A 17,810-nucleotide genomic window follows, 5' to 3' on the forward strand; every position below is an offset into this window, starting at 1 on the left:
AATTAAGATCCATTCCTATGACAAAATAGATATAATAGTAATTTTATGAGAACAAATGTTGAACACATGGGCATAATATTAGGGGTAAAAGTCATAATTTTATATATTATTATATACATAATTTTATACATAATATATATTATATATAATTATTATTATTGTGTATATATATATATACTGAATTTTATATGTATTATATACATAATTGCCTTGAGCAAGACAGTACTGGAAATAAAATTATAATATCAAGTCAGAATTGTACGTCAATAACGGATGTTATGATTGATTTGATCCCAGACAGATTTTAATTGCGGAGTTTGAGCTGCATTTGCGGTAATCCGGACAAACCATATTTGTGTGTTTACAGCAACCCCACACGTTCACTCACTGGAAGTGCGCGCGCTTGTGTGGGGAAGCGACGTGCATGCGCTGGAGCAACAGATCCCCCCGCGCATGCGCATTTGATTGTTTTGACTGAAAATGCCGTCGGTTTCGAAAACGGCGGCCAATGCGTCTCCTCAAACCGAGAAACCTACCCACTATACGTGAGTACACAGCCGCCGCCTACACAGACGGCAAACCTCGGCCTCGCAAAGCGTCGCTTTCTTGTTCCTTTCTCCCGCGTTGTCTAAACTCTTTATGTGTGCGCGCTGAAAAGATGGTTGCTTTGTGACTGCCTTAACATTGCATACCCCCCCCTAAAAAAACAGTCGATACGCCAGTGCTTTAACGTCCATTGACAAACCCACCGTGAGCGGAATAAGTCAAAAAACGTTTATTTAAGGTGTAAAATCGTATTTAGGTATCTTTTACGCGTCGTGCCGTCAACTTTTTTCCCCAGCTCGTCTTTGTAGCCAGGAACTGACTTAAGCTAGCTCCGTCTGCTTGTAAATAGCACGGCCTTATTTTGTGTTCCCTCTCGCTACGCGCTTTTATTGACGTACGCTCAAGGGATTCCCACTGGAGTTGCGTCGGAATCCGTACGCAAGTTGCTATGTGAATACCCAGCCAACGTAAAGCGACCCAAAATACGGCAGGCTTGTCTTGCGTCATTTCTGGACTCTTATTTTTATGTTTTGCTCGTCAATTGAACATTTTTATTATCACTTGACTTATTTCCCCCTCGGTTTTCTTCGTTGTTTTCAGCTACTTGAAGGAGTTTAGGACCGAGCAGTGCCCGCTGTTCCTGCAGCACAAGTGCACGCAGCACAGACCGTTTACGTGTTTCCACTGGCACTTTCTCAACCAGAGGAGGAGGAGACCCATCAGGAGGAGAGACGGAACTTTTAACTACAGCCCGGACGTCTACTGCACCAAGTACGACGAGACCACCGGCATCTGCCCCGATGGAGACGAGTAAGTTCATTTGGTGCTGTGGCCCAATGTCCTAGGTTATGTTTACATAAGTGGTCTCCAACAGGTGGCGACCCGTGTTAGAGTACAGGCATTAGTACATTACAAACAATGTACATTACAAACTTTCTTCTGTCACTTTTTCTTTGACGGACCCGCACATGAGTGCAGGGTCAGGAAGTGTGGACAGGAAGTGAAAATTGTGGACAGGAAGAGGTTCAAAAATTGTCGCAGGTTATGTTTACATAAGCGGTCTCCAACAGGTGGCTTGAGACCCGTGTTAGAGAACAGCCAAAATAGAGAATTACAAACTTTCTTCTGTCAGTTTTTCTTTGACGGACTCGCACATGAGTGCAGGGATGAGTGGACAGGAAGTGACATCAGAGGTTCAAAGTTGACTTTTAGCTAGATTACAGCCACAACTAAAGACTGTGTTGTTATGATTATCATGAAAATTGGTATTATTATTATTATTATTATTAGGGCAATTATGACATAATTCAAACCTGCAATGAATGCCTCCCCGATGGAGACGAGTAAGTTCATTTGGTGCTGTGGCCCTTTTAAAAAAAAAATGTCCCAGCTTATGTTTACATAAGCGGTCTCCAACAGGTGGCTTGAACCCGTATTAGAGTACAAGCAAAAAGTGAGTAAAAAAAACATAAAACGGAAAACACATGTATTGAGAATTACAAACTTTCTTCTGTCACTTTTTCTTTGACAGACCTGCACATGAGTGGACAGGAAGTGACATCAGAGGTTCAAAGTTGACTTTTAGCTAGATTACAGCCACAACTAAAGCCTGTGTTGTTATGATTATCATGAAAATTGATATTATTATTAGGGCTATTATGACATAATTCAAACCTGCAATGAAAGCCTGTTGTTCCAGCGATCTGTCTGTTGCATATGTTACTAGTGACACCCAGTGGCCAGCATGAAGTACTACATTTAATCATCTTTTAATACCGCATACAGTAATGTATTTGTATTTGTGTTAACCATTTTTATGCTTGAAAATGCTTAATTTAGTACAAGAAAATGTCAGATTTGCTTAAATCAGCACATTTTTTGACAGATGCGCCATATCGTCAACCATTAAACAGCAATTAATTTTGAAAACTATATATTGAGGATTCTTTTTCAAAAGAGAAGAGAACCACAAGTGGCTGGGTAAGACTGTATTTTTAAAAAAGTTAAAAAAAAAACCCTAAAAGCATTCAAATGAAGTCATAATCTTCTGAGAAAGCATCATAATTTTCTGCTATGGTAACATTTTAAAATGCTCCCTAAAAAGTTTTTAATGTGTTGTAATGTCATGAGAATAAATCCCTAAAATTTGAAACATTTATTTTAAAAAGTAAAGTTTCAGTGATATAAGAATAAAATAGTAGCATTGCAATATTCACGTTGTAATTTTATGAGTTTAATGTGAAAATTTAATTAAGTAAAATGTGGCACTTTTGTGAAAGTCACACTATTATGATCTTTAAAAAAATATGATTAAGTATAACTAAGTATGACAAAGATTAAAGCTGTAATGTGTTTTTGGAAGAGGATTATGTATTCTTCCTGTGATGGAACTTTGAAACTTTATTGCTCCTGTACACACTTACACTACATAATGCAGTACTTCATGGAAAAATTCATGAAAGTAATTATTTGTGCCTTGAGCCTTTGTTACGTATGTTCTTTCATTTTTAATATTTCTAGATGAGGGCAACTCCACTACAGTATGTGCTTGGAATCAAACACTTTGTTTTCTTTGTTTCTGTGTGTGACACACACACACACACACACACACAGATTGTATTTAGCATGTAACCTCATTTTAGTTCTTTGTCACTGCACGATCCTTCCGGAATGCCTATTCCGCTTCATCATCATCACATCCTAAAAGTTTGCATACAAAAGTTATTCTTCTCCCGGCGGCTTTTTTCCTTTTTGAGTCAAAAATTTGGCAAAGACGGGACGTGCTGGATAGTGATGGATAATAAACGACTGCAGCTCCCGCCTCTGACAATGGCAGCTATTTTTATATGACCTTACCTGTTGCCATGGCAACTGTTGCTGCTCAAGATAGAGGGAGAAATGGATGCAACTTTTCTGGCTTTTTTTTTTTTTTTTCATGCTTGCAGGGTTGCCCAATACCGGTGTTGTGCTGTATCATTTCCAGGCTAACAAATGTTGTCTTTTCCGCTCCCATGCCGTCCCCAGTTGTCCTTATTTACACCGGACCACCGGCGATACGGAGCGCAAGTACCACCTCCGCTACTACAAGACAGGCACGTGCATCCACGAGACGGACGCCCGGGGACACTGCGTGAAGAACGGCCTCCACTGTGCATTTGCTCACGGGCCGCATGATCTCCGGCCTCCCGTCTACGACAGCAGGTTCTTGTTTTAACATTTTGTTAGTTTGTCTATATGTGCCCTGTGATTGGCTGGCCACCAGTCCAGGGTGTACCCCGCCTTTTGCCCGAAGACAGCTGGGATAGGCTCCAGCATGCCTGCAACCCCAGTGAAGATAAGTGGTAGAAAATGGATAGCTGGAGCCTATCCCGGCTGTCTTCGGGCGAGAGGCGGGGTACACCCTGGACTGGTGGCCAGCCAATCACAGGGCACCTATAGACAAACAACCATTCACACTCACATTCATACCTATGGACAATTTGGAGTCGCTAATTAACCTAGCATGTTTTTTGGAATGTGGGAGGAAACCGGAGTACCCGGAAAAAAAAAAACACGCATGCACGGGGAGAACATGCAAACTCCACACAGAGATGGCTGAGGGCGGAATTGAACTCGGGTCTCCTATTTGTGAAGCCTATGTGCTAACCACTCATACACTGTGCAGCCCCTAAAAGGTTTTATTTTCTTTTATTTACACATTTGGGTAATAAGAGTTTAAAAGGCAATATCGGGGTGTTATTTCATGTCTAGAGGGCTCTAATAATGCTTAAATATTATTCATTGATTCTATTTTTGTTATGATAATAATAAAAAAAAATTCAATCTGTTCCAATAATTCCTACTATTTTAATTTAGTTTCCACGTGTTGAGTATACTGCAATGTGCCATGTCTAATGTCCACACAATGACCCGTGACAACAGAGAGATCCAAGCACAAGAGGCGCTCCAGAATGGACAGCTGGGCTCCGGTGAAGGCATCCCTGACCTCCAACCCGGCGTCTTAGCCAGCCAAGCCATGATTGAGAAAACGCTGACTGAAGACCCCAGGTGGCAAGGTGAAAGACCACCCACTCTCCACTTTCCACTTTGTCATTTTAAACTTTATATGATCACAGAAGAAGACAACATGAGCCTTTTTTTTTTCTTCTTCTGCAGACACAAACTTTGTTTTAGCCAACTATAAAACCGAGCAGTGCACCAAGCCGCCCAGACTTTGCAGACAGGGCTACGCTTGTCCACACTACCACAACAGCCGCGACCGCAGACGCAATCCACGCAAGCACAAGTACAGGTGAGCCTCAAAAGAGCCCGCCTCGGGTCTCAAAAGAACCAAATTGCTATCAATGGAAGCGCAGCAGTGGGGGAACCGGATGTGACCTTGTATAAAAAAGGTTGTGACGTTCTAACAGGTCGACTCCGTGCCCCAGCGTGAAGCATGGCGACGAATGGGGCGAGCCCTCCAAGTGCGACAGCGGCGACACGTGCCAGTATTGTCACTCGCGCACGGAGCAGCAGTTCCATCCAGAGGTGTGTGTGTGTGTGTGTGTGTGTGTGTGTGTCCGTGACGTCTGAAGGCATCATTTAACTTTGCTTTTTTTCATCTTCAAAAGATCTACAAGTCCACCAAATGCAACGACATGCGGCAGACGGGCTACTGCCCCAGAGGGCCCTTTTGCGCGTTCGCACACGTAGAAAGTGAGTCCCGACATTTCATTTTTATCCGCCACACCTGACCCCCTGCAGGTCTTTGACCCCCACTTGAATGTTTACCCTCAGGGATCCCCTCCACAGAGGAGACCATGAGCTCGTTGCTGACGGCGATACAGTCCGGTTCGCAGCCTCTTCTCGGCTCTCAGCATTATCCAGAGTGTCCGGTGGGCGAGTGGACGACCGGATGCTCCAACAACAGCAGCAGCAACGGCCAAGTGGCGACTGTATGTACGCCGAATATCGATGTAGCGTTTGTGTTGTTTTGGGGTAGAACATTAGGTACATCTGCGCTAACGCAGAGAGGTGTTACTCTTTTGGTCATTTAGCTACACACAGTGGCGGCACGGCGGTCTAGTGGTTAGCGTGCAGACCTCACAGCTAGGAGACCAGGGTTCAACCGCCCGCGACCTTCATGTGGATAAGTGGTAGAAAATGAATGAATATTTAAGCATTATTAGAGCCCTCTAGACATGAAATAACACCCCTATATTGACTTTTAAACTCTTATTACCCAAATTTGTAAATAAAAGGAAATAAAACCTTTTAGGGGCTGCACAGTGTACGAGTGGTTAGCACACAGGCTTCACAAATAGGAGACCCGAGTTCAATTCCACCCTCGGCCATCTGTGTGTGGAGTTTGCATGTTCTCCCCGTGCATGCGTGGGTTTTTTTTTCCGGGTACTCCGGTTTCCTCCCACATTCCAAAAAACATGCTAGGTTAATTAGCGACTCCAAATTGTCCATAGGTATGAATGTGAGTGTGAATGGTTGTTTGTCTATATGTGCCCTGTGATTGGCTGGCTGGCTACCAGTCCAGGGTGTACCCCGCCTCTCGCTCGAAGACAGCTGGGATAAGCTCCAGCACCCCCCGCGACCCTCGTGAGGAAAAAGTGGTAGAAAATGAATGAATGAATGAATAGCTACACCCACAAAAGGGCAGAATATTACAAACGTCTTGCGGTATTATGCAGAAAATGCAAATACAAATAATAAATGTAGTGTTACATGAATGAGTATCAATGAAAACTTGAGTTATTACCCTTCCAAAAGATGCAGCTCTTGCACCGGGCCTATTTAGATGAAGCGGCTGTATCTAAGAAAGTAGAGGTCTACACGGCTGTGCTTTTTCCTTGGCCGCCCCGCCCCACCCCACAGCCATGGCACGACAGCAGCCACAGCCGTCCACAGCCGTGGTGAGATTTGAGCCAAGCACAAAAATTAAATGACCTCTTTTCAGCTCAAGATAGTATAAATTGTGTGGAAAAAGATGATATAAGGAAGGATTGTGGACTAACTATAGGTGACCTTTCAAGAAACAAATGAGGCTATCAATATATTTTTTTTATATTAGTTTTCCATAGCCATATTGTCATGTTCTTGAGATTTCTTCAGCCCGCCCAGCCGTGGGGCCAGCCGCTCCGTGTAGACCTCTCTAAGAAAGCGTCCTGTATGATGTGCATGATGCATACTGCTTAATCCTTTCATGTACAGTATCAAAGTTTATGTAGTTATATCCTTGAACATGGAACAAAATTGTGTGTATGTGTCCAAAATGCGCTACTGTTTGTATACTGTTTGTATAAATAAGACTCGTTGCACAGTGAGTCAAAGTCAAACTTTGATGTTTTGCCTGTCCTTGGCACCAGTTTAACATCATCATGATGACTTAGCTGTTGCTCGAACCGTTGGGTCTATTCGGGATTCGAACCAAGACAAACAGGTTTGTGTGTACAATGTTTAAACATCATGCATATACAGATGTGGACTTTTGTAGCAGGGGCGAAGTCCACCCTGATTTGTTTTTGATGTACCAGCTGTGAAATATTGAGTCAGGTTTACAATGTATTAAAAGTAGCAGCAAAAATTGCAATCAATTGTTTGTGATAACTTGCAATGATCCTCAGTTTGGACGGTAAACCCGAATTGTATCGATTTACTTGTCTTTGTTTCCGCCGTTCAGACTCAAAACACTGTATTCAGCGCCGTGAACCCCCTGGCATCCAGCTTCACCTCCAGCATAACGTCCAGCTTGGCTTCCAGCATCGGCTCAGACAGTTCCTCCCCTACCACCTTATCCACCATGAACGCGAAGGCCACGCCCTTCTACCCGGGGAGCAACACGGTGGAGTCTGTCATCGGTATGTCAAAACGTGTGCTGTTTTTGCCGCAGATCTTGCTGAGTTGTCTTTTTTTTTTTTTTTGGTCTCTCTCACCCCCAAGGATCCGCCCTGGACCTCAACTTCAGTGACATTAACGTGGCATCTCTTGACAAGGAGCTAGAAGAACAAGACAATCACATCGGGCTGGAAAGTAAGACTAATTGACAAAATACTGAGCTCATATTCATAAGTCAACTCATAACGTCTTTATTGTGTCGCTGTTACGTAGGTCAAAGGGTGCTCGGCAGCTCGGCCCCCGTCAACATTCCCGGCTCGCTGGCGCGCTCGTCCTCCTTCAATTCCTCCTCGTCGCTGTCCACTTCGCCGCTGAGCTCCCTCTCGCAGTCGCTCTCGCAGTCCCTTCTGTCGGCGGCCGTGTCGCAGCAAAATCACACGGCTAGCATGCTAGCCAAGCCGGAGCACGGCCTCCTGGGAACGCCCACGTCCTCTTCCCAGAACTCCTTAGGTAACCTTATTACAACTGGAAATATGACAAAACTTAATATCATGTTTATTATTATTATTATTATTATTTTAAAGAATGGGATTGAATAATTCCTCATATAGACGGCATCTATAAACAAAACATTGGTAGTTATTTATTTGACTAGCGTCACTGCCATTGGATTCCCATCAATGCATTAAAGTGCACATATCAACTGGTTCCCATGGATATCGGATACACCATTCCCATCTTTATTTTTCAAAAAAAAAAAAATCAGTCAGGATTTCACAAGAGTCAAGTCAAAACATTCAAGAAAATATGAGTAATACAAAAACGTCAGAATTTTGTATGTATGCTGTAGTATTATGAGGAAAAAAACTTAATTTTAGTAGTATAAACCATAATGCTGATAATAGAGAGCATTTGTCCTGAAATCCGAATTCTTCAAATTTTCTGATCTGGTAAACCTTCAATCAGGTAATATAAAAAAAACAATAATAACAATAATCAAACAATAATCTGCTACCCAAAAACATTAGCTTTGCATCTTCCTAATCCTTTTTAGACGTGTGCAATTATGAATTGTCACGTGAAAAAATCTAAGCCGTTACCATTACAGTAAATTTGAAATATTAAACAAAAAGTACTTAATTTATTTTTAAGATCCAACTACAGTAAACCTCGGATATATCGGATTCAATTGTTCCCACTGGTTTTGTCCGATATAAGCGAAATCCGTTATATGCGTATACCGGAAAATGTCCATTTTACGCATATATCGGATTTATATCCGGTATATGCGTAAATCGGATTTTATCCGTTATAAAAAGGCACTTCCTTGACTATGTTTCCAATGTACCTGGACGCGCAGGCAACACTGCAAACGCTGCAAATGACGTTGTATAGCGGCCTGTCACGATTCGGCGAATCGGAGCGCCACGATGCGGCCATCCGATATATGCGAGGGAAATTTAATGGAAATGCATTGGAACGGGACTGGAGATTTTGTCCGAAATAGGCGAAATCCGTTATAAAAAATCAGATATATGCAATGAATTTTTATTGGAAATGCATTACAGAAAAATCGTTTCTTTTTTATCTGTCCGTTGTGAGCGAATTTCCGATATATCCGAGGTTTACTGTATTTTGAGAAACAAGCAAAAATAATAAACTAATTTCAATTATTTTCAACTATTCAACTCTACACAGGCTTGAACGGCACGGGCAACATCTGGGACTTTGTGAGCGGCAGCTTCTCGCCAAGTCCGTCGCCGGTCTTCAGCAGCCTGGCGTCGGCGAGCAGCGGCGGGAGTGGCGACGTGGCGCGTCTCTTCCGGGAACTGGACGAGGCCAAAAAGAAGATTAAGCAGTGGGAGGAGGCCTGGCACCAGGTCAAACAGGTAATATAATATAAGTCCACCCGTTGCTGGAGAGTACCCCTGACTTGGGGCGGCGGGGGAGGGGGGTACACCCTGGACTGGTCGCCGGCCAATCACGAGGCACAGAAGCATTCATGTTCAAATTCACGCCGAATGATGAGTCCTATCTGATCAGGGCATGCCTAAATATTTGATATACAGTAAACCTTGGATATATCGGACTCGGATATGTCGGAAATTTGCTCGCAACGGACAGATAAAAAAGAACCGATTTTTCTGTAATGAATTTCCAATAAAAATTCATTGCATATATCAGATTTTCATAACGGATTTCGCCTATTTCGGACAAAATTTCCAGTCCCGTTCCAATGCATTTCCATTAAATTTCCCTCGCATATATCGGATGGCTGCATTGTGGCGCTCCGATTCGCAAAATCGTGACAGGCCGCTATACGACGTCATTTGCAGCGTTTGCAGCGTTGCCTGCGCGTCCAGGTACATTGGAAACATAGTCAAGGAAGTGCCTTTTTATAACGGATAAAATCCGATTTACGCATATACCGGATATAAATCCGATATATGCGTAAAACAGACATTTTCCGGTATACGCATATAACGGATTTCGCTTATATCGGACAAAACCAGTGGGAACAATTGAATCCGATATATCCGAGGGTTACTGTATTGAGCATCTCCGGTCACAACATCAACTTGTCTCCAGGCATACGAGGCCTGTCAGAAAGACGCCCGCGAAGCCAAGGAGCAAGCCAAGACGGCGGAGGGGGAGCGGCAGCTGGCCGAGCAGAAGTGGGAGGAGACGGAGCGCAAGCTGAAAGAGCTGCGGGGGGACTTTGACGCCGTTTGCCGCGGGCCGGGAACGCCGCTCCTGCGCGGCTACGGCGAGCTGGACCAGCTGCCGCTGTCCAAGCTGCACTCGCTCAAGAACCAGCTACGCAACGACCTCGACCTTATAGATGGGGTGAGAAAGACCACGACACACACACATAAACCAAACATTTACCATCACACATGCACTTCCTGATTGTTCTCTCCCCCCCCCAACAGGTAATATATCAACTTCAGTCAAAGAAATGTGTAGTTTGCCAAAAGCATGACCGATGCATTGTGCTGCAGCCTTGCCAACATTACGTTCTATGTGAGAGCTGTGCGCCTGGCAAAGCCGAATGTCCCTACTGTCGAACAAAAATACTCAAGTGGTGATGTACCACCAACGCAAAGGTACTATGTAAAGAATTTAGCCTATTTTGGGTATTTTTTTTCGAGGGGGGCGGGGGGTCAAATAATAGATATCAAATTTTTGTATAGCTCATGAATGAAATGATGTTTGACTCGTACACGCGGGAGATATTGGGATGTGCAGTTTTTTTGCTCATTTTACGTGTGTACAATGTGTCGTCTCGACTGCAGATACTCGCAGTACTACTCGCCCTTCTGGAGGTTTTATTGCGAGTGCTATTGAGTTTTCTGACAGAACTGAATGTGGGGAATCTCCTTTATTGAATGCACTTAATCGTTACAGCCCACACATTTCATAAAAAAACACACTGCAGAGATCCCGTTAAATTGTTTTTTTTTACTAAAGAGAACAAAACGTAACTTTGACACCTGAAAATAGCACCGTAAATCCCGGACTACTGAGCGCACTTAAATATTTTTATACATGTATACTGAAGGCCGCACTTATAATATAAGCCGTAGGTGTCCACGTTGTAATATGGGTTATTTACACAGAAAGACACACTATAAACCTTGCAATCTTACCTGCACTGTGTGTTCCCACCATCACTTATTGTTGCCAATGAGACATGAGACGATTTTGCCGCGCTCCCAGCAGTTCAAGCAGAAACTGTAATTGTTCTAAACTTGATCAAAGTTACTTAAGATTTGTCAGATCAAAACACAATCCCTTACTGAATCTGCACTCTAATCTAAACACCATGCGAACTGTTGTTAAAAACTTTAATAAGTAGTGGCTTATAGTCCCGAATTTACGATACATATAGTTTACAACCTACCCAGAAAGACACGCTATAAACCTTGCAATCCAACCTACACTGTGTGTTCCCACCATTACCTTTTGTTGCCAATGAGACGTGAGACGATTTTGCCGCACTCCCAGCAGTTCAAGCAGAAACTGTAGTCGTTCTAAACTTGATCAAAGTTACTTAAGTTTTGTCAGATCAAAACACAATTCCTGACTGAATCTGCACTCTAATCTAAACAACATGTGAACTGTTGTTAAAAACTTAAATAAGTCCGGAAGTTACGATACATATAGTTTACAACCTACCCAGAAAGACACGCTATAAACCTTGCAATCCAACCTACACTGTGTGTTCCCAGCATCTCTTATTGTTGCCAATGAGACGTGATACGATTTTGCCGCAGTTCAAGCAGAAACTGTAGTCGTTCTAAACTTGATCAAAGTTACTTAAGATTTGTCAGATCAAAACACAATCCCTTACTGAATCTGCACTCTAATCTAAACACCATGTGAACTGTTAAAAACTTCAATAAGTAGCGCCTTATAGTCCGGTATTTACGATACATATAGTTTACAACCCGGTCTGCAGTCATTCAAAAGCAATACCGTTTGGCTGATGTGTGGTTCACTCAAAAAAAAAAAAATTTACCACCTAAAATGGGCAAAACTGAAACAGCTATTTAGTTAAAGAGGGACAAAATCAAGTATTCACTCATTTGTATTTGGGAGACTATAACAAAAACACTATGCAGATGTACAAAAAAAATAAAAACACTATCAGAAAAGAAGTATTGTTCAAAAAAGAAATTAGGTATTTGTCGCAAATGCAGTGTTCCTCTTTCAATACAGAACAAACCCGCGTGTTTTTATGATTTATATTACCAGTCAAGCATCATTATTTTTGACCAATTTCCTGAAGAATTTCTTAATTAAAAGCACTTTGTTGACATGGGACTATTATAAAAGGGTATGTAGACATTTTCTGTAAAGCTGCTTTGTAGGTATTCTTTTTTTTTTTTTTTAATTAGCTATACTTTTTCTTAATAAATATACCCATAAATAAATATATATATATATACATATATATATGTATAAGCTAACGATATTGTGTGTACTGTGAAACATCAATGGAATATTTCATGTTTCCTATTGTTAATTCATAGCATGGTTCTACATATTGAGGTTTAATAGATGGAGAGAGAAAAAAAGTATTTAATAGTTTCTACTTTCATAGTTAGATTTATAAACAATTTCAATCAAATAAGTGCAAATTTAAGAATTTTTTTTTTTTTTTTGTATATTGTTCTTAGGCATAACCAGCAGCTGTAATGATATCTTGTCAAGGCACATGCGCTACATGTCATTCAATCAAGTTACTTTTTTTTGTCAAGATTTCTAGAGAATAGAACTTAGAGGAGCATGTATTGTAATTGCTAAGGTTTTTCTTGTTTGTTTGTTTTTTTTGGGTAGGAAAACTAGCCTCTAGAACATATCGGCCTCCAGCTCGGAAAAAGTGCCTTGCCTTAAGCTCTCAATTTGTCGTCGGAGCAGGATTTGAAAAAAATTGAAAAAAAAAACAAAAAAACGTTCACATGATGACCGTATGCCACAGTGTATTTGGCCCAGTCCCGTTGTTTATTTTTTATTATTATTTTTTTTTTGTTTGTTTGTTTTTTTCATTGAACATTGCCAGTGCCTGTGACTTTAAAAAAAAGCTCATTCCTTGGCCGCGGTGCTCCTTCAGTGCAGCTTCACTCTTTTTTGAGATTAGCTTGTTTATTTTCTTGATTTTTTTTTTTTTTTTTCAGGCCATATGCAAAACAAAGGGCACATGCATTTTTGTACAGGCTCATACAAACATCTCTGCAACCATTTCAGTCCATTAAGACTTTGACTTTGGGGCATGGAGTCCGTCTAATTAAAATGACCTTCTACTGTGCTTAAAAAAAAATGGATATCGCTTTAAAAAGAAAATAGAATCAATAAGACGTAGTATTTCCAGGTACAATTTTTGCTACTCATTAACGCATCAAATTGAAATTGTTTACATAGACACGGACATGCGAATGATATGGAGACAGGTATTTTTCTTGCATAAAAAAAAAAAAGTGGACGTAGCTTATGTGTTTTGGGGATGTTATTATATCTATTCACGCAACATTTTCCAGCAGGAAGATGCTTTGACAACACGTGATGTTGTGTAACTAACTGCACGTTTTGTACGTTTAATTTCTTGACGTGTAAAAATGTATTTAAAATGTATATAACTGTGTTATACGGTTTAGAGCATGGGTGTCCAAAAAGTAGCCCGTGGGCCATTTGCGGCACACTGCTCATTTATTATTGGCCCACGACACATTGTACAAAATAACATTAAACATTAAGTAAAGCAAATGGCACAGTGCAAAGAATAAAAGCTGATGTGTTGATAAAATAAAAGTTAAATGAATTAACTTTGTAATATTATGAGGATTTTAGTAGCTAAAGGTTGAAATATTAGAGAAAAACATTTTTTTTAAGGTCTTAATATGAAAAAAAAAACAACGCATGGAACAAATAAAGTTTTTGGAAAATTAGGTTGCGGAAAAAGTTAGGAGAATAAAGTCAAAATATTGTTAGAATAAAGTCGTAATTATGAGAAGAAAGTTTAGTAAATTTAAGAATTTTTTTTAAATTCATTATATCAGAAACAATTATTTTTGGAAAATTAAACTGAGGAAAATAAATACTGTTTAGAGCATGGGTGTCCAAAGAGTAGCCCATGGGCCATTTGCAGCAGAGAAATTTTTTTTTATAGGTCCTAATATGAAAAAAAAACGCATGGAACAAATAACGTTTTTGGAAAATTACATTGCGGAAAAAGTTAGGAAAATAAAGTCAAAAATATTGTTCGAAAAAAGTCATAATTATGAGAAGAAAGTTTACAAGTTTTTAAGACAAAAAATATTTTAAAAAATTCATCATATCAGAAACAATTATTTTTGGAAAATTAAACTTAGGAAAAGATTATATTATTATGGGAATAAAGTCAAAATATCACACAAGAAAATTTACCAAAATTTTTTAAGAAGAAAGTTGAAATAGTCATTTTTTTTTTAATAACGGTAAAAAAAAATGGGGGAAAAAGAGGCCAGTTCATACACAAAAATGTGTAATAATCGATAAAAAGAACCTCAACCTCAGACGTAAAGTCAAGCTATCGCCCTCTGCTGGCTCGTACGAAGAATGACAGCACAGGAAGCTACGTCCACTTCTTTTACATATTTTCATAAAAAGCTGTGTTAAAACGTCCGGTGTCGCATGGAATGATTAGCAACTACAGGAAACGAGTTCAATACCCCCACTGTGTCGCACTGCCACTACGACTAAAGCTACTTTTGTATTTGTAGGAATTTATCGTTGGATTTGGTTGTTCATCAATTGTAACTCGTGCAATCGTTTTTTTTTTTTTAATAATGTCGCAGATCCGTACTGCTGTAGATTATCCAAACTTTAGCTTAAGTCAACTCTTCATCCATAAAAAATAAATAAATAAGAACGATGAATGATGTCTTGGTGCGTGAAAGTTAGATAAATGAACCAAAGTGATGTCCTAGTAGCTGTCCAAATATTCACAATATTTCATTTTTTGTCTTTTAAACAGTTATTATTTGCTTTGATAAATCATTCAACCCTCTTAACGGCGCTAAAAAAAATGGGACTATGCCAAAAAAAATTTATTTGGCTTCTAACGTCAGCCCGTGTTTGTTGCAGTTTTACCAAAGACCTGTGCTTGTTATTGTTTTTTGTTTGATTCATTCATTTTATTGTTTTTTTTTTCCCACTAAGAAAGCTACATAAATTAAGTCTAAAAAGAAGAAAATTTAAAAAAAATCACCTACTACCTTAAAAAAAATTGCTGAATTGACAGAAAAAAATGCAGCGGTCACAGTTTCGACATATTTCGATTTGTTATGTGTGTGATTAATTTTATTTCGGTAAAAGTGAAGGAATTTAATGTGCAGCTGAAGTGGCCATATCAAGTTCGTTTTGGCGTATACCGACGAAGGGTTACATGTTTCGTTTTTTGAGCGCCCATGGTAGATACAGACCTGAGTTTTTCCCATTTGGAACAAAGCACAGTGGTTTATTCCCACTTTACAGAGCGGTTACGTGAATATTTGTGCCTTTTAGCAACTGGATTTCCGAGAGCGAAAAAGTCAAATTCCCCCCCTCAAATTTGAAAACGAAAAATGGAGTGCCTTAAGATGCTCAGTGATTGAGGATTGAGCTAAAAATCCCACGTCTCCACCTTAACGCCACCTGTATTCGCTAATTTCCGCTAAATACGGCTAATACGAGGTGAACATTCAAGCAATTTTGCCCAATAATCGATTAAGAAAATTACAAGTCTTCCAAGGGCTAGCATACAAGCTAAGTGCAAACAACAGATTTTCTATCGCTTCCCCATCTGATGCTATAAAAACCTCAAAAGAACTTGAAAAACCACTATCTGAAACGCTTATCTTGGCTAATTGCATAGCCCAGAATGCTAATGCTAGTGCTCTTGGATGATTTATTCACATAAAAATTTTTATCGTAACCACAAGAAACCGTGTGGTTGTTATGCTAACTTAGCCTAGTTAGCATGGCCGTATATGCTAGCGATGCCGCTTCGTAGTCGCGTTGCATCGGTACCAACGTTACAGATTTTGCCGAATCTGGCAACCAAAAAAAAATTAATGGATAATTGCGTAGCCGACGGTGCTAATGCCACTGAAGCTTGTTTGTTTTCCCCTCATTTAGCCTGGTTAGCGAAGCGGTCCGTGGTTAGATACGTATGCTAATAACTTAGCCTAGTTAGCATGGCTGTATATGCTAGCAATGCCGCTTCGTAGTAGCGTTGCATCGGTACCAACGTTGCAGATTTTGCCGAATCTGGCTACAAAAAAAAAATTAATGGATAATTGCGTAGCAGACGGTGCTAATGCTAGTGATTTGTTTCCCCTCATTTAGCCTTGTTAGCGAAGCGGTCCGCTAGCGACGGCTATGTTAGCTGTTTTATTCATCAACATTCACTTAAAATTTTTTTTTTTTTTTTTTTTTTTACAAAAATGCTACGACTGTCACAGAATTTTTTCGGACATATTCTTTCATGGCTAGCTGCATAGACGAGTGTGCTAATGCTAGCAAAGCTCTCATTGAACTCATGAATGAGTAAATAAAGCTCAAATTAGCAAAATTCTAATACTAAATTCTAATAATACATTTCTAAAAAATTGTCTACAGTGGTTAGTTTAGAAAACCTTTTATTTATTTTTAATTTTTTTCTGTGAGATCCTTTTTGGACAAATTTTGGACACGGTAGCATTAGCGAATACAGGAAGTTACATCAACGTGAAAAAAAAAAAGCCTCTATTGTTAGTCGTAAAGGTCTGTATCTGCCATCCCGTTCAAGAAAGCAAAACTAAACAGAAATACCCCGCCACCGTGGAATTCAATCTTACTGTCAACACGTAAAACGGAACAAAACAGCAAACTAGGAAGAACTTTGTAAATGAACTGTACTTTGTGTATAATCCTGCTCTACGTACTCGGAATCAACATTTTTACATTATTTCTTGCTATTCTAGTACGTCGTGTCGTCTGTCTTTTTTTAAAAATTTTATTTCTTTTTTTAAATACTATGAACATTAGAGCCTGAAGATTTATGCAATCTTGTACCTTGTATGATGTTGGAGTCACACACGTTAAAAAAAAAAAAAAAAAAAATAGCGTGAGTGTTCAATTGAATGTGGAACCAAGTGGACGTTCCATGTACTGTAATGTAGTTCTTGTTATTTCTTAACATTCTGAAGCCCGGGAAATATTGAATGTATTGTTCTAAATTAGATATTCAATGAAGAGGTCACTGGAATTAATATTATTATTATTATTATTATTATTACGGAGCGTTCATTTTCATGTAGCATCTACTTGTAAACTCATATACAATAAAAATGAAAAGTATGTATAGGTTTCATCAGAGAGAAATGAGACTTTTTTTTTTAAATTTCCAGGTTATTAATGCAGTGATTTAATGGAGGATGTGTTCAATCTGTGGATTTAATAGCTTTTGATATTTATAGATTTAAAAACAAAAGGTCCCGTTTTGTGACACCATGTAAGGATTATGTAAGAGTTCAACCTGATAAATCACAAGAATTCTTCTGTGGGTATCTTGATGACGTGTTGTGAACACAAATATAGATGCAAGTCTTAGAATGACTACCAGATTTTTTTTTTTCCTCGATTTATTATTATTTGTTTTCTACATTAAAACGATTGTGTAATGCATATTTTCTGTAGTGTATGACTAGTTTGTTAACACTTGTTAAATTGTTACACTACAGTGTTGTAATGGTTTACAGAGTTCACACAATTATTTTTTATCATCTTGACAATTAAACAAATTTTTCATCTGCTATGTTGCCTTTTTAATTAAGTATTATTATTAATTTAATTAATCAAACAGTGTACGACCGGGCAAATGTACCTTTATAGCAAAGAAAAAAATGGCTACAATTTTACACAATATTAAAAAATAT

At 39.5% G+C, this 17,810-nt stretch overlaps 1 protein-coding gene across 1 annotated transcript; it reads left to right on the plus strand.

The window, feature by feature from the left end:
- The first annotated feature begins 392 nt into the window (after positions 1 to 392).
- On the plus strand, positions 393 to 17,687 carry unkl (unk like zinc finger). Its single transcript, XM_058049636.1, has 14 exons — positions 393 to 545; positions 1,147 to 1,356; positions 3,571 to 3,747; positions 4,468 to 4,601; positions 4,702 to 4,837; positions 4,956 to 5,073; positions 5,157 to 5,241; positions 5,323 to 5,480; positions 7,217 to 7,394; positions 7,477 to 7,566; positions 7,645 to 7,881; positions 9,070 to 9,260; positions 9,961 to 10,218; positions 10,305 to 17,687. The coding sequence occupies exons 1-14, from the start codon at positions 481 to 483 to the stop codon at positions 10,458 to 10,460; spliced, it is 2,193 nt and encodes a 730-aa protein (XP_057905619.1). The 5' UTR covers positions 393 to 480; the 3' UTR covers positions 10,461 to 17,687.
- Positions 17,688 to 17,810: the final 123 nt, after the last annotated feature.

Source organism: Doryrhamphus excisus, chromosome 15 (genome assembly GCF_030265055.1).
Source record: "Doryrhamphus excisus isolate RoL2022-K1 chromosome 15, RoL_Dexc_1.0, whole genome shotgun sequence".
Taxonomy (NCBI): Eukaryota; Metazoa; Chordata; class Actinopteri; order Syngnathiformes; family Syngnathidae; genus Doryrhamphus; species Doryrhamphus excisus.

What these genes read in the sequence shown, in the direction of transcription:
- unkl (XM_058049636.1), top strand. Translation starts at nt 481, where the DNA reads ATGCCGTCGGTTTCGAAAACGGCGGCCAATGCGTCTCCTCAAACCGAG. An exon ending in ATCTGCCCCGATGGAGACGA is followed by an intron (nt 1,357 to 3,570) that starts GTAAGTTCATTT and finishes TGCCGTCCCCAG; the next exon opens with TTGTCCTTATTTACACCGGA. An exon ending in CGCGTTCGCACACGTAGAAA is followed by an intron (nt 5,242 to 5,322) that starts GTGAGTCCCGAC and finishes GTTTACCCTCAG; the next exon opens with GGATCCCCTCCACAGAGGAG.